At 45.6% G+C, this 15,456-nt stretch overlaps 1 protein-coding gene across 1 annotated transcript; it reads left to right on the top strand.

Annotated features, from left to right (window-relative positions):
* Positions 1 to 654: 654 nt before the first annotated feature.
* Positions 655 to 2,249, top strand: LOC133047581 (elongation factor 1-alpha 1-like). Its single transcript, XM_061130871.1, has one exon. It carries the CDS (start codon positions 688 to 690, stop codon positions 2,074 to 2,076), a length of 1,389 nt encoding a protein of 462 aa, XP_060986854.1. The 5' UTR covers positions 655 to 687; the 3' UTR covers positions 2,077 to 2,249.
* The last annotated feature ends 13,207 nt before the right edge of the window (positions 2,250 to 15,456 follow it).

Genomic DNA, 15,456 nt, shown 5'->3' with positions numbered 1-15,456 from the left:
TCTGACTCCTAGCAGGGCTAGGTGCTTCCTGACTACCAATCTAAGTTTGGGACCTAAGTAACAGTACACAGTAACAGTCCCTTGAAAAGTCTATGATTTGACAGATTAGGTTAGTAGTTCTAATTCCCAAGAAGTTATAGAAATAGTCAGAGAGACCGGAAAGTTTGACCAAGAAATGAGAGTTCGCTCCACACACTCTGCCCATTTCTGGCTGCTCCCCTCGCAGGGAGGTTGGGTGTCTCTTGGCATTGGCAGGTCGGTATAACCCCCCAACAGGGTTTCTGCCATAAGCCATATGAGGTCACCACAAAACCGCAGAGCAGGGCTCCTCACTTGCTTTGAGAGGGGCATGTCATTCATTCACACAAGCACACCATAGAGTTAGTAAAGTACAGCAGAAAACGTCTTTGCTAGGAGAACAAAGAACTAGAGCTCCAAGCATCCTTACCTTGTCCTAAAGCATCTCGGACAAGCCCCCAAGATGAAAGGTTGTTGCTGAACCACAAAAGATGCTGGGATTCTTGACCTTTGGAGGAGAGGAATTCATTCTGGGGCCAGTGACGAGGCTTGATCACTCAGAGCTTTTGTGTAATAAAGTTTTATTAAAATATAAAAGAGAGCTTTTTTGCAACGGGTTTGCCGCCAGGACACAGGTGTCGTGAAAACCACTGTTAAACCTAAGCCAAAATGGGAAAGGAGAAGACCCACAACAACATCGTTATCATTGGGCACATAGATTCAGGGAAGTCTACCACGACTGGCCATCTGATCTACAAATGTGGCAGGATCGACAAGAGAACAATTGAGAAGTTCGAGAAGGAGGCTGCCAAGATGGGAAAGGGCTCCTTCAAATATGCCTGGGTCTTGGACAAACTGAAAGCTGAACGTGAGCATGGTATCACCATTGATATCTCCCTGTGGAAATTTGAGACCAGCAAGTACTATGTTACCATCATTGATGCGCCAGGACACAGAGACTTCATCAAAAACATGATTACAGGCACACCCCAGGCTGACTGTGCTGTCCTGATTGTTTCTGCTAGTGTTGGTGAATTTGAAGCAGGTATCTCCAAGAACGGGCAGACCCGTGAGCATGCCCTACTGGCTTACACTCTGGGTGTGAAACAACTAATTGTTGGAGTTAACAAAATGCATTCCACTGAGCCACCCTATAGCCAGAAGAGATATGAGGAAATTGTTAAGGAAGTCAGCACCTACATTAAGAAAATTGGCTACAACCCTGACACAGTAGCATTTGTGCCAATTTCTGGCTGGAATGGTGACAACATGCTGGAGCCAAGTGCTAACATGCCATGGTTCAAGGGATGGAAAGTCACCCATAAGGAGGGCAATGCCAGTGGAACCACCCTGCTTGAAGCTCTGGATTGCATCCTGCCACCAACTCACCCAACTGACAAACCCTTGCGTTTGCCTCTCCAGGATGTCTATAAAATTGGTGGTATTGGTACTGTCCCTGTGGGTCGTATGGAGACTGGTGTTCTCAAACCTGGCATGGTGGTCACCTTTGCTCCAGTCAATGTAACAACTGAAGTGAAGTCTGTAGAAATGCACCATGAAGCATTGAGTGAAGCCCTTCCTAGGGACAATGTGGGCTTCAATGTCAAGAACGTGTCTGTCAAAGATGTCCGTCGTGGCAATGTGGCTGGTGACAGCAAAAATGATCCACCCATGGAAGCTGCTGGCTTCACAGCTCAGGTGATTATTTTGAACCATCCAGGCCAAATCAGTGCTGGATATGCACCTGTGCTGGATTGTCACACAGCTCATATCGCTTGCAAGTTTGCTGAGCTGAAGGAGAAGATTGATCGTCGTTCTGGGAAAAAGCTGGAAGATGGCCCTAAATTCTTGAAATCTGGTGACGCTGCCATTGTTGATATGGTTCCTAGCAAGCCCATGTGTGTTGAGAGCTTCTCTGATTATCCTCCCCTGGGCCGTTTTGCTGTACATGACATGAGACAGACAGTCACTGTGGGTGTCATCAAGGCAGTGGACAAGAAGGCAGCTGGAGTTGGCAAGGTCACCAAGTCTGCCCAGAAAGCTCAGAAGGCTAAATGAATATTATCCCCAATACCTGCCACCCCAGCCTTAATCAGTGGTGGAAGAACGGTCTCAGAACTGTTTGTCTCAATTGGCCATTTAAGTTTGATAGTAAAAGACTGGTTAATGATAACAATGCATCGTAAAACCTTCAGAAAGAAAGGAGAATGGTTTTGTGGACCATATGTTTTGTGTGTGGAAGTTTAAGTTATTAGTTTTTAAAATCAGTACTTTTTAATGAAAACAACTTGACCAAAAATCTGTCACAGAATTTGAGACCCATTAAAAAAAGTTTAATGAGAAAAAAAAAAAAATATATATATATATATATAAGAGAGACAAAGCTTCTGACATAGACATCAGAAGGGGGCATAAAGAGTGCCCCTCTGCTAGTCTTCAGCTGTGTGTTATATAGCTACTAGCAGTCTGCTAATTAGAGAAAGGAAATGTCTCAAAACTCAGAGACTGGCACCAGGCCCTCACCCACAACATGCATTTTGAGTTAATATTGGCACAAGGTGAGTTGTCCATAAAATGGCCATAAAATGATAGACATGGATCTTAAAGAAAGGCAGGTTTCCAAGCAAATGCAGTCTCTTTAACATAGCTTTAGAGAATACTTGCATGAATAAAACATACTGGTTCTGAGTCTTAGGTGGAACCTACTTGAAGACCAGTTCAGTTCAGTTCAGTTGCTCAGTTGTGTCCGACTCTTTGCAATCCCATGGACTGCAGCACACCAGGCCTCCCTGTCCATCACCAACTCCTGGAGGCCACCCAAACCCTTGTCCATTGAGTCGGTGATGCCATCCAACCATCTCATCCTCTGTCGTCCCCTTCTCCTTTGTGTCCAAAGTATAGGAGTTTCAGCTTCAACATCAGTTCTTCCAATAAACATTCTGGACTGATTTCCTTTAGGATGGACTGGTTGGATCTCTTTGTGGTCCAAGGGACTCTCAAGAGTCTTCTCCAGCACCACAGTTCAAAACCATCAATTGTTCAGTGCTCAGCTTTCTTTATAGTCCAACTCTCACATCCATACATTACTACTGGAAAAACCATAGCCTACTAGATGGACCTTTGTTGGCAAAGTAATGTCTCTGCTTTTTAATATGCTGTCTAGGTTGGTCATAACTTTCCTTCCAAGGAGTAATTCTCTTTTAATTTCATGGCTGCAGTCACCATCTACAGTGATTTTGGAGCCCAAAAAAATAAAGTCTGTAGCTGTTTCCACATCTATTTGCCATGAAGTGATGGGACCAGATGCCGTGATCTTAGCTTTCTGACTGTTGAGCTTTAAGCCAACTTTTTCACTCTCCTCTTTCACTTTCATCAATAGGCTCTTTAGTTCTTCTTCGCTTTTTGCCATAAGGATGGTGTCATCTGCATATCTGAGGTTATTGATATTTTCCCTCGCAATCTTGATTCCAGCTTGTACTTCATCCAGCTCAGCGTTTCTCATGATGTACTCTGCATATAAGTTAAATAAGCAGGGTGACAATATACAGCCTTGACGTACTCCTTTTCCTATTTGGAACCAGTCTGTTGTTCCATGTCCAGATCTAACTGTTGCTTCCTGACCTGCATACAGATTTCTCAAGAGGCAGGTCAGGTGGTCTGGTATTCCCATCTCTTTCAGAATTTTCCACAGTTTATTGTGATCCATATAGTCAAAGGCTTTGGCATAGTCAATAAAGCAGAAATAAATGTTTTTCTGGAACTCTCATGCTTTTTCGATGATCCAGCAGATGTTGGCAATTTGATCTCTGGTTCCTCTGCCTTTTCTAAATCCAGCTTGAACATCTGGAAGTTCACTGTTTACATACAGTTGAAGCCTGGTTTGGAGAATTTTGAGCATTACTTTGCTAGTATGTGAGATGAGTGCAATTGTGCAGTAGTTTGAACATTCTTTGGCATTGCCTTTCTTAGGGATTGGAATGAAAACTGACCTTTTCCAGCCCTGTGGCCACTGCTGAGTTTTCCAAATTTGCTGGCCTATTGAGTGCAGCACTTTCACAGCATCAGCTTTTAGGATTTGAAATAGCTCAACTGGAATTCCATCACCTCCACTAGCTTTGTTTGTAGTGATGCTTCCTAAGGCCTGCTTGACTTCACATTCCAGGATGTCCAGCTCTAGGTGAGTTATCACACTATCATGATTATCTGGGTTGTGAAGATCTTTTTTGTATGGTTCTTCTGTGTATTCTTGCCACCTCTTCTTAATATCTTCTGCTTCTGTTAGGTCTATACCATTTCTATCCATTATTGAGCCCATCTTTGCATGAAATGTTCTCTTGAAGACAGAGTCTAGGGTAAATACATAGTTCATCAACATAGCTTAAGACAAACATTTCCATAAGAAAAACGTATTGGTTAGGTCAAGGTTTGAGAAAAGTTAACTACAGGTGGAACCAGGTGACATGGCAACACAGAATTTTAAAAGAAACCTCTTTTTACATTTTTATAGAGAAGGGGAGAAAATATAACACCAGTAGTTTGTTTCCTCCTGCCGCTTAAGAGAAAGAGAAAAAATGTCTGACACGTGCAGCCTGTTTCCTCAGTTTGGAGACCCCTGGCCTTCCTGCCTGTTCCCCTCTCACATGATATATAAATAGGCATAGTTCTTGCCAAAATTAATATTCTAAATCCTCAGTACAGAGTCCAGGAAAGAAGACAAGCTTTAATCAGAAACGTTTGAGGCAGGTGCCCAGGTGAGTAGGGTGGACAGTTCGCTGCTGTGTGAGAGTGCATGGTCCCCCACATACTGGCTGCCCCTACAGACGCTCCCCTCTCAGCTCTCAAATTGGCAGGTAGGCCTGTTTGTGAAATCAGGGACAAAGATCATGTCTACATAAGACAATGGTTCTCAGCAATTCTTAATTACACCAAATTAGGGTAATTATGAACTGAATTATTGGGCACTGTCTGAGGAAATTAGAAGGGGAGAATAAGACAAGAAGGAAATTGGTCATTCCAAGAGTTACTTTGCTGCCCTGGTAGTTCAGTTGGTAAAGAATCCGCCTGCAATGCAGGAGGCCCCCAGTTTGATTCCTGGGTCAGGAAGATCTGCTGGAGAAGGGATAGGCTACCCACTTCAGTACTCTTGGACTTCCCTGGAGGCTCAGCTGATAAAGAATCCTCTTGCAATGCGGGAGATCTGGGTTTGATCCCTTGGTTGGAAAGATCCCCTGGAGAAGGGAAAGGCTACCCACTCCAGGAAGTTGACCAGGAGAATTCCATAGACTGTAGAGTCCATGGAGTCACAAAGAGTTGGACACAATTGAGCGACTTTATTAAAAAAAAAAAAAAATTCCTAGAGTTTCATCTGGAGAATGTCACTCATACAAAACCAGAATAAATGTTTCACAATGAAGTCATGAAAGGCAGCACCTCCTCACCTCAATGATACGTGTGTGTCAGTTTCCTGCCAAAATGTTCACATTCTTCTGGGCCTGGCCTGGGTGCAGAAGTGTGAGATGAATCCTCACACATCTTAGTTTCTATGCAGCAGGGATGCTGCATTCACCTTCTACTTAATCCAAATGTATAAAATTAAAAGAGATCCCTGTACCCATAGTTCAACACTTGGTTGATTCAGCATCATTTCAGAATCAAGTACAAGCATAACCAAAATGAACAGATTTTGCTTTGATAAGATTCCAGTTTGAACTAGCACAGAACATGCACTAAAATAAAACAAATTCTCTCGGTTCTGGATCCAAGTCTCTTCCATCCTCTGGGTTTGTGTTTCATACTCAGTCAGGACATTATATTTTCAATGTGTTTTCTCTCAAATGATAGCATACTTTTCCATACTTTTCAAAGATTTTTCCTTTAAAATCAATCACATCTCAAATTTATCAAATTTATATTTTATGATGTTTTTATATTCAACACCAGGGCTACCCTGGTGGCCCAGATGGTAAAGAATCTGTCTGCAATACTGGAGACCGGGTGGAGACCGGGTTCGATCCCTGGGTTGGGAAGACCTCCTGGAGAAGAGAATGGCAACCCACTCCAGTATTCTTGCCTGGAGAATCCCATGGACAGAGGAGCCTGGCGGGCTACAATCAATGGGGTCACAGAGTCGGACCCAACTGAGTGACTAAATACACAACACATATTTAACATTTAAGAGCTCCAAAACATATAATTATTCTGTCCTAGTAACATACTCAAATATGTCTCTACCAGCCTCCATTCTCTAGTTGTTTTTAAATCTAGTTCTGTTTGCATTTCCCTCTTAGTCATCAATGCTTTCCATTTTTAAATCATTGTTGAGAATTTCTGACAGTAAGTGAAATTCTCAGAGAAGAAAATTACCTCTAGTGTAGGTTATCCATTGCTATGTCACAAACCATTGCCAAAATTCAGAGAAAACAAAAGGAGCCCTTTATTTACTCATTATTTTGCAGCACAAGCAGGTGTAGTGGGGACTCACCCTAGCTATTTGCTCTTCTGGCGTCACAGCCACTAAACAGGGGCTATGGCAACTTCAGACTTGGCGCATTCCTACGGCTGGAGGGTCAGGGCTGGCCATGGAGGAGTCAGCGAGGCCCAGCAAGCAGCCTCACTTTTCCTTCATGTTGGCCTCTTAGACTTGCTCATACTCTTTAAATATTAACTCCAAAGTTCTGAAACTCCATTCTTCCATAATTTTATTGGTCAAAGCAGTCACAGATCCACACCAGATTGCAGGACAGAGACATAAGCTCCTCATGAGAGAAGCACTGTGTACCCACAGGTTAGAAAGGACTTTTTAAGGTTATTTTTGGACACTAGCTCCCTGTAGTCACAACAATCCAAGTCCTTTCCATACAAAAAACACAATAACCTGTCTACTAGAAAAAGACGCACAACGTGAGAGCTGCAAGTCAGGTTTTACTTGGGGCAACATGAGGACTGCAACTGGGAGACAGCATCTCAGATCGCTCTGAGAGACTGTTCCACAGAGACAGTCGAGGAAGGTCAATAAATAAGGTTTCCATAAAGGTGAAGTTCAATGCAATCAATCAAAACCTCTTTACAAGAGGTTTTCTGCTAGTCATGAGGGTCTGATATCATCATGAAGGGAATTAGTGCTTTTCTAGATATGAGGAGATGCAAGAACTGGGATCATAGAATCTGTTCCAGAAAACACCCACCTGTCTTAAGACCTGCCTCGCAGAGCACAGAGTGCCCTGGAGCACAGAGCGCCTCACTGCAACCTCATCTCCCTCAGGGGGTGTCGAAGGTCAACAGCTGCAGCAGCACAGGTTTCAATCTCCACAGATGCTGACAGCAAATGCCCTTGTTGTTCAGTCATTGGCAATGCTCTTGGCAAGTGCCAACTTAGAGATGGCAAACCCCTCCCAAGACTCCAGGAGTCTTGCTCTCATGAAGCATGCATTCCAACTCCAGGGTCTTGTGATCCAAACCACAAGTCGCCATCATTGTGGTTCTTTGGATGCAAGTTCTTCGATAGTTTGTCTCAATTTGAAAACCTTCGAACTAAGGAGACAAACTGTCAACTTCCTGTCATGGAAAAGGTAGAGAGTGTCCCATTTGGGAGGGGGCAGGGTGATTTCAGATATGTATAGCAGTAGGTAGCAGCTTGTAGCAAGCAGCAGGGAGTGGTAGCTGGAAGTAGGGTCTTAGTTTCCCAGACTGTGAGTCCTAACCACTGGATAACAGGAGCCAGCAATTAGGGCTAAGGTCCCTAGTACTGCCTGACTAGTCAAGAACAAATTCAGGCAAGGAGACAGTAGATAAGTCGCTCAGTCCTGTTTGACTCTTTGCGACCCCATGGACTGCAGCCCGCCAGGCTCCTCCGTCCATGGGATTCTCCAGGCAAGAATACTGGAGTGGGTTGCCATGCCCTTCTCCAGGGGATCTTCCCAACCCAGGGATCAAACCTGGGTCTCTTATGTCTTCTGCATTGGCAGACAGGTTCTTTACCACTAGTGCCACCTGGGAAGCCTTATTGAAAAGAAAAGTACAAGCAGAAAGGCACAACGGTGAGCTCAGAGAGAGTCATGCCTTTGGGAAGTTTAAATCCTTTATAAAGGAGCTTCATGAAGGATTTCCCATCACTTCACGACAAATAGATGGGAAAACAATGGAAACAATGACAGACTTTATTTTGGGGGGCTCCAAAATCACTGCAGATGGTGACTGCAGTCATGAAATTAAAAGACTCTTGCTCCTTGGAAGAAATACTATGACCAATCTAGACAACATATTAAAAAGCAGAGACATTACTTTGCCAAGAAAAGTCCTTCTAGTCAAAGCTATGGTTTTCCCAATAGTTTTGGTTTTTTCCAGTAGTATGGTTTTTCCATGGACTGCAGCACACCAGGCTTCCCTGTCCATCACCAACTCCCAGAGCTTGCTCAAACTCATGTCCATCGAGTCGGTGATGCCATCCAACCATTTCATCCTCTGTCATCCCTTTCTCCTCCCGCCTTCAATCTTTCCCAGCATCAGAGTCTTTTCAAATGAGTCAGTTCTTCACATCAGGTGGCCAAAATATTGGAGTCTCAGCTTCAGCATCAGTCCTTCCAATGCATATTCAGGACTGATTTCCTTTAGGATTGACTGTTTGGATCTCCTTGCAGTCCAAAAGTCTTCTCCAACACCACAGTTCAAAAACATCAATTCATTGGCACTCAGCTTTCTTTATGGCCCAATTCTCACATCCATACACGACTACTGGAAAAACCATAGTTTTGACTCAACTAGAGGACCTTTGCCAAGAAAGGTCCTCTTCCAAGGAGGAAGAAAAGAGGAGGAGGCTGATTGTAAATGCCCAACCTGGAGCCTGGATAAGACTGTAAATGTCCAACCTGTCCAACCTGCTGTCTAGGTTGGTCATAGCTTTTCTTCCAAGGAGGAAGAAGAGAGGAGGCTGGCTGATGGTAAATGTCCAACCTGGAGCTGGTCTATCTCCTACCTCATGGGGAGGGAGGAAGCACATGGCCCAAAGTAGCCCTGAAATCCAGCTGGACTCAGGGCCCAGAGCTGCTCATGGTGGACCTCGGTCATTCCTGGCTCCTCCTCTGAGTCAGTTCAGTTCAGTTCACTCACTCAGTTGTGTCCAACTCTTTGTGACCCCATGGACTGCAGCACACCAGGCCTCCCTGTCCATCACCAACTCCTGGAGCTTGCTCAAAGTCATGTCCATCGAGTCAGTGATGCCATCCAGCCATCTCATCCTCTGTTGTCCCTTTCTTCTCCCACCTTCAATCTTTCCCAGCATCAGGGTCTTTTCAAATGAGTCAGTTCTTTGCATTAGGTGTCCAAAGTATTGGAGTTTCAGCTTCAGCATCAGTCCTTCCAATAAATATTCAGGACTGATTTCCTTTAGGATTGACTGGTTTGATCTCCTTGCAGTCCAAGCGACTCTCAAGAGTCTTCTCCAACACCACAGTTCAAAAGAATCAATTCTCATCCTTCTTTTGCCATGAGAAATGGCCCATGCTTGTAGCTGAGAAATTTTGCAGTCTGCCTCCTGCTAATAGGGGCTTGAGGGCCCAGAGTCCCCTTTTTATTATAACCTGTCTTTTCCCCTTTCAGTCAAAGATGATAAAATTTCTTCAAAACATTTGCACATTTCTTATGTATAAAATTAGAAATCACAAAAACACTCCATTAGACAGAGGCCATGCCACATTTTTTGCTGAGAAAGCTGTTTTTCTACCTTGAGCTCCATGTAAGACCAATATAGGAAAATAACCTTGAGATCTTAGAAGACCAATTGTCTAGCTGACGGCTGCACAAGCCATACCCTCAATATTCTTAGAACTTTTGTGTCGCTTAAAGGCACCACCTTCATTCAGTCTTTTGAGTCTGATCCAAGGCTACTTTACCCTAAAGATATGTTATGCTGGAGGTGCTCTGGATTTTATCTCTTCCTTTAGAAATGTATTACTTTCAGAATATCTTACTCTCTAGAGAGGCTGAGCATGAGAAACTGTTTTATTTCCAATACAGTAAACCCTGGCTCCTCTAAACTCTGCTTGAAAAATATATAGTTGCCTCTGCACATCCAGGTGTCCCCGTACTTTATTACAAACACCTGAAAGGAGTCATCAGCATTTTCAAACTCCTCCTTAGTCACATCCATGAGTTCATTCACTATCTACTCTAACTTCCTTGTTGCTGAGGGCCACAGTTTTAGGTGGCGCTAGTGGTAAAAAATCTGCCGGCACTGCAGGAGACCCGGGCTGGATTGCTGGGTCAAGAAGATCCCCTGGAGAAGCAAATGGGAACCCACTCCAGTATTCTTGCCTGGAGAATCCCATGGACAGAGGAGCCTGAAGGGCTACAGTCAACAGGGTCACAAAGAATTGGGCACGACTGAAGTGACTTAGCACACATGCACAGTTTCAGCCAATGATCCACCACCATATAGCATGGGTCTTCTTTTCCCATTTTTCTTATAAAAATTTCCTCCCTGTCCTTAATAGTCTCTTTGAAAACTTTCTCTGTCCACCACTCAGACTCAACAAAGTTACATTTTTTAGGCTTCTATTACATGAGCACTCATTTTCAGCTACCAAATTCTTCAATCAGAGATGGAAAGCCATTATGAGTATTATGCAGTATTATGAAATAAGAGATGCATTGTAAAAAGAGACTATAGAATTGCAGAAAAAACTGCAGAAGTAGGCATCTGAAGGGCAGTCAAAGATTGGAATGAAGTCACAAGCAGCCCTCCTGAAGGCTGCCAGGGCGGGTCACCAAAGGGAGCAGGCAGGGAGTCTAGCTGATGGCAAGCTTGGCTTCTACAGCTAGCCTGACCGTGTGCCTGGGTCACTGGAGGAGAGCCAGACCAGCAGCTCGTGGAAGAGACGAGCCAAAATGACCTTCAGAACATTATAGCCCTGCCTGCTTCTGCCCACTCAGTTCCATGCTGCTTTCTCTGTTAGAAAAAACTCTGACCTAGAAACACACAGTAATTAGGGTTCTGTAGAACACAGTTCCAACTCAACCAGCTGCTATAGTACAAAAGCACCACACCTCACTTTTAAAACCAAGAAGATCTGGGTCTACGTCAAGGTTTTAAAATGTTTTCTGAACTATTGCATATCAAAAGTGTTCACAGTAGTAACCAGCTTGCTTCTGTTTTTCACTTTCACAGTGTGGTGATCCTTGAGAAAAAAGCCATCTTGACCAGCAGATGAGAAACACAAAATGTCAGACGTGCTGAAATGTGTGTAGAAAGCTGCACTTCTTGAAATTTTGTCACTGCCATAAACTAAGGATGACTTAACATTTTCATATGATGATCTGTGAGGCCAACTTTTGTTTTTGTGGTCCAGTTTTTGTATTATACAGCACTGTTACCAAAGAAGACTATAGTGAAGTAGGGTGACAAGACAGGAATGGTGCTAGTTGTGTTTTTGTTTTAAAATGCAAGTAGAATCACAACACTCTCTCATCAAGTCTTTCAGTGACCACTTTTGCCATCCAAGCTCTGTCCAGCCTCAACCCTTCGCCCAGGTGTGCAGCTCAGAGACACTGGACCCTCCGTGTGATCCAGGTCTGTGTTCTGTCCCTACTCCTTCCTCTCCCTCGTGGCTCTTTCCATCCTCTGCAATACCCCCCATTTATTCAGTGCACCCCTCTTTCTGCCTGTGGCATCTCTCACACACCCCATGTGTGTACTATGCACATTCAGATGTGTGTCTTGAGCGCAAACATAAGCAAACCGCATGTACTGCTACTGGCTGCTCCTTGCTGGTGGCCCTTCTTTCAGATCCTTCTCTCTACACCCGTTCAGCCTCCTTCCCAGTCACCTCCTGTGAAAACCATACTGTGTCCCCTGATGTTCACTTCTCTCAGGACACAAGTAATGACAGCAAACTGCAAACACTCCCATGGGGTGAGCCACCACACTCATCACGCCTTGGAAGAAATATGCCACTGATCTAAGACACCATCTCATTACCTCAGAGATCCGAGGTTGTCCAGTAACTGCATACATATGTAAGGAACATGTATGTGTGCATACTAACTCGCTTCAGTCATGTCCGATTCTTTGCAGTCCTATAGACTATAGCCCACCAGGCTCCTTTGTCATTCAAAAATGATTATATTACTTATGGGATTCTCTAGGCAAGAATACTAGAGTGGGTTGCCATGTCCTCCGCCATGGGATCTTCCCAGCCCAGGGACTGAACCCGTGTCTCTTGCATATCCTGCATTAGCAAGTGGATTCTTTACCACTAGTGCCACCTGGGAAGCCCCATCACTTATATTCAGGAATGTCTAAATACTATGCAATTTGATATCTACCTTGATAGCCATTTTCAAAAATACACAAACGGCATGTTCCTAAAAGTAAGAAATTTTACAATTTCTTTTTTTCTCCCTTGCACTTACTGAGAGTAATTTTTTTTTTCTTCTCTGGGAAGCACTTCAGTGGTTCCCTTGGTTACTTAATGAGAAGCCCAGGCCTGGGAGGGACACACGGAGGAGACAGGTGGGATTAAGCAGCTCTGCAGCTGAGGTTCTGGAAGCTTCAGGACCAGCTAGAGGGATTGGGAAACTCACGTGGCCGGATCCCTGCATCCTGGACATATTTCCAGGTCATGTTTGACAAAACCAAGCAAAGAGGGGTTTTCTTGTGCAGATTATTATTAGTTGTTCAAGGAGATTGTCTACTTTTCTCTGACTCACTGAGAATAAAAGAAATGTAGGAGGCCTAGGGTCCAGCTGCAGAGATTGTAACATAAAGGAGTATACCCTGAGGGCCACTCCCACCCCAAGTGGTGTCAGGCAGGAGGGAGAGACAGCATAGTCTTCCCTGTAAAGACAACCAGCCCTGGAGCAGAAACTCCACAAAGGGGGCCACTGTGTGTGTTCATCGCGAACTGCTGGCACTGGCAACATTGCCAGGCACATAGGAGGCGCTCAACAAATGAATGAGTAAACAGTGCACCTTGGCTGATGAATCGAGCTTTCCTGCTTCCATTCTGCTCTTCCCAAGCTTTGTTTCCTGCCACAGGAGCCTTGCGCTGGTGGGGTGAGGCCTCTCTGTGTGCCCTCTGCTCCCGGAGGAGCAGGAGAGTTTGGCTCAGGCCTGACAGACAGGCCGAGGCAAAGGTGAGATGCTGGGGGCAGCAGCTCAGAGCCCGCGGAGGCTGGCAGCAATCCTGGGAACACGGGTTACGAAACCCCAGCGGGAACTGGGTCTGGAAGGAGCCAGACCTCCAAACAGTATTGCAGAATGGTAGCTGTATAGTTTACTTTTAGTAGTTGATACTATTTAATATTTCACATTTGGGCCTCTGATCAAACACGTGTTAGGTATGAAAGACAGCCGGCCTAACAGAAGGACTCTAGAAGAGCATTTCACCTCCCCCGGGCCTTGGTTTCCTTATCCGCAAATCAATGTTTCTAAACTAAAGGGCCCCTGGGTCCCCTTCCAGCTCTGAGGTCTGGGATCTGCAAGAGGTTTTTTATTAAAAGCCGTAGCGACTGGCCCTAGGCACCTGGACTTGCTCTAAGCAAAGCCAAATACCTACATTTTCCTTTATGGCTTTTGCCAAAACTGAAAGCAACTGACAGATGCCCACACCAGAGCCAGGCTTTCCCCAACAGTTCCCTGTGTCCTTAAGTTTGGGGAACCGTATTGTTCTTCACTGTAAAGAATAGTACAGGTAGGCTGTGCTTTCTGGTAGGAATGATTTCTCCCAGGCAAAAATACAGGTAGCGCTAAGAGAGGCATTTCAGACACGTGCAAAGGGAGCACCCAACACTCCCCAAATGTCCTTCAGGAGCAGAAAGCACCCTGGCCCCAGCTGCAGACCTCTCAGGTGACCTCTGTGAGGTTAAGCTACAGGACTGCAGCACATTCTTGCTACAGAACCTCCTCCTGCTGTGTGATGAAAGCAAGAGAGGCAGACACACTGAGGGAAAGCGGCACCGAAAAGAGACAAGTGAGCCCCGGGCCGGGCTGAGATGCAGGGGCAGTGCTGGGAGGCCAGCCCGTCTGGCGAGGGCACACATCTGACCCCTCTGCAAACTGCCCTGCTCGGTCCCCACAGAGCAGATCAGGGAGGAGTGGGGAGGACCGGCGTGCTCCCAGCTCCTCCCGCGGGGTCACCCTCTGGGGGTGGGTCACCACGCCCTCTGCCCGGCCCTCAGACCTGGGGCTGCAGCAGGCATGCCTGTCGGTAGGTCCTGTGCTTCCCCATGGTTTCCTACACACGCTGTAAACAGTCCTTTCACTCAGCTCTTCTCACTCAGTCCGTTTGACAGAGACTCCATTCCAAGACCCTGGCTATCTCCCTGACTAAGGGAAGGAAGCTCTGGAATCTGGGAGGGATGTGGGAATGCCAGAAGAGTTCTGGAGAGGAGCACGAGGGGCAGGAGAGTGGAGGGCTCCTTGCAGAAGAGAAAGTGGGGAGACAGCCGGCAGGCCCCCAGCTTTCCCAACTAGTTCATCAGGTCTTTGGCAAAGGTCTGAGGGTTGAGGACAGGTGTCTCTTCTTTCCTAGGTGGTTTTGGACGCACTGCCCTGCTTTTACATACTGTTCAACTGTGTGGCTCTGATGGGAAAGAGGCCCTCAGAACAGCCTCCTGTGGGCCCCAGGGTCTATCGTGGGGCCCACGACTGTCCACAAACATGCCTAGACTGGACTGGAGTGACCCTGGTGCTGGCAGCACTCAGGAGAACATGCTTCGCCTCAGGGACAGAAGAGGAAAGGCAGTTTATAAAAATGTTTCCCCAGTTGGGAAATCAAACTCGGTCCTCTGTCCTCAGTCTTCCCCAGACCACCCACATGGGGACACTGTTCAGCTTGAAGCTAGAGCTGATATTTTCAGAAACAGCCACTAATTTGGACTCAGCCCCAAAGCTCCAGGTCCACCCAGACTTGGCCCCACCCACACTGCATTTAAACACTTAGGTCCACAGGGCCTGGGAGCAACAGTAGTCCTCCCCTGCAGGGACTGGCAAATAGAAAGCCAACAACATTGTATCTAAAACTAAACAGTTTTGCTGAGAATAATGGGGCTCTGGACTGCTGCTTCTGTGAAGCTTAATGACAGAATTGGCAGCACACTAGGTTTTCTTCTTGTGGCGGCCCATGCTCTGCGGGCCTTGGGCACACTGCCCGGCTCCCTGTTCGATCTTGTGAAACTCGGATGATGGGTTACTTCCCCTCTTCTTAATAAGATTAACGAGGTAAGTGCAAGACGTTCTGAGTAGTTTGCTGAAATTTTTAAAACAAATTCTTCCAAAACCATTTCCTCAAAATCCAACTTTACTGAATTCCTTGGTTGAAAACTAACCCAAAATGATGTTAAAAAGGAGCAAGGTCACAGTTCTGCCATCTGCCATAAACCTTGTCGTGAACATTGGAAGCACCCTTATCCAGCTGAGCCCATGGAAATTGTGTCTTAGTCTAA

This window comes from Dama dama, chromosome 27 (assembly GCF_033118175.1).
Source record: "Dama dama isolate Ldn47 chromosome 27, ASM3311817v1, whole genome shotgun sequence".
Lineage (NCBI taxonomy): Eukaryota > Metazoa > Chordata > Mammalia > Artiodactyla > Cervidae > Dama > Dama dama.
The sequence above is the reverse complement of the archived record's forward strand: the minus strand, read 5'-3'. Positions and strand labels throughout refer to the sequence as shown.

What these genes read in the sequence shown, in the direction of transcription:
- LOC133047581 (XM_061130871.1), top strand. Translation starts at nt 688, where the DNA reads ATGGGAAAGGAGAAGACCCACAACAACATCGTTATCATTGGGCACATA.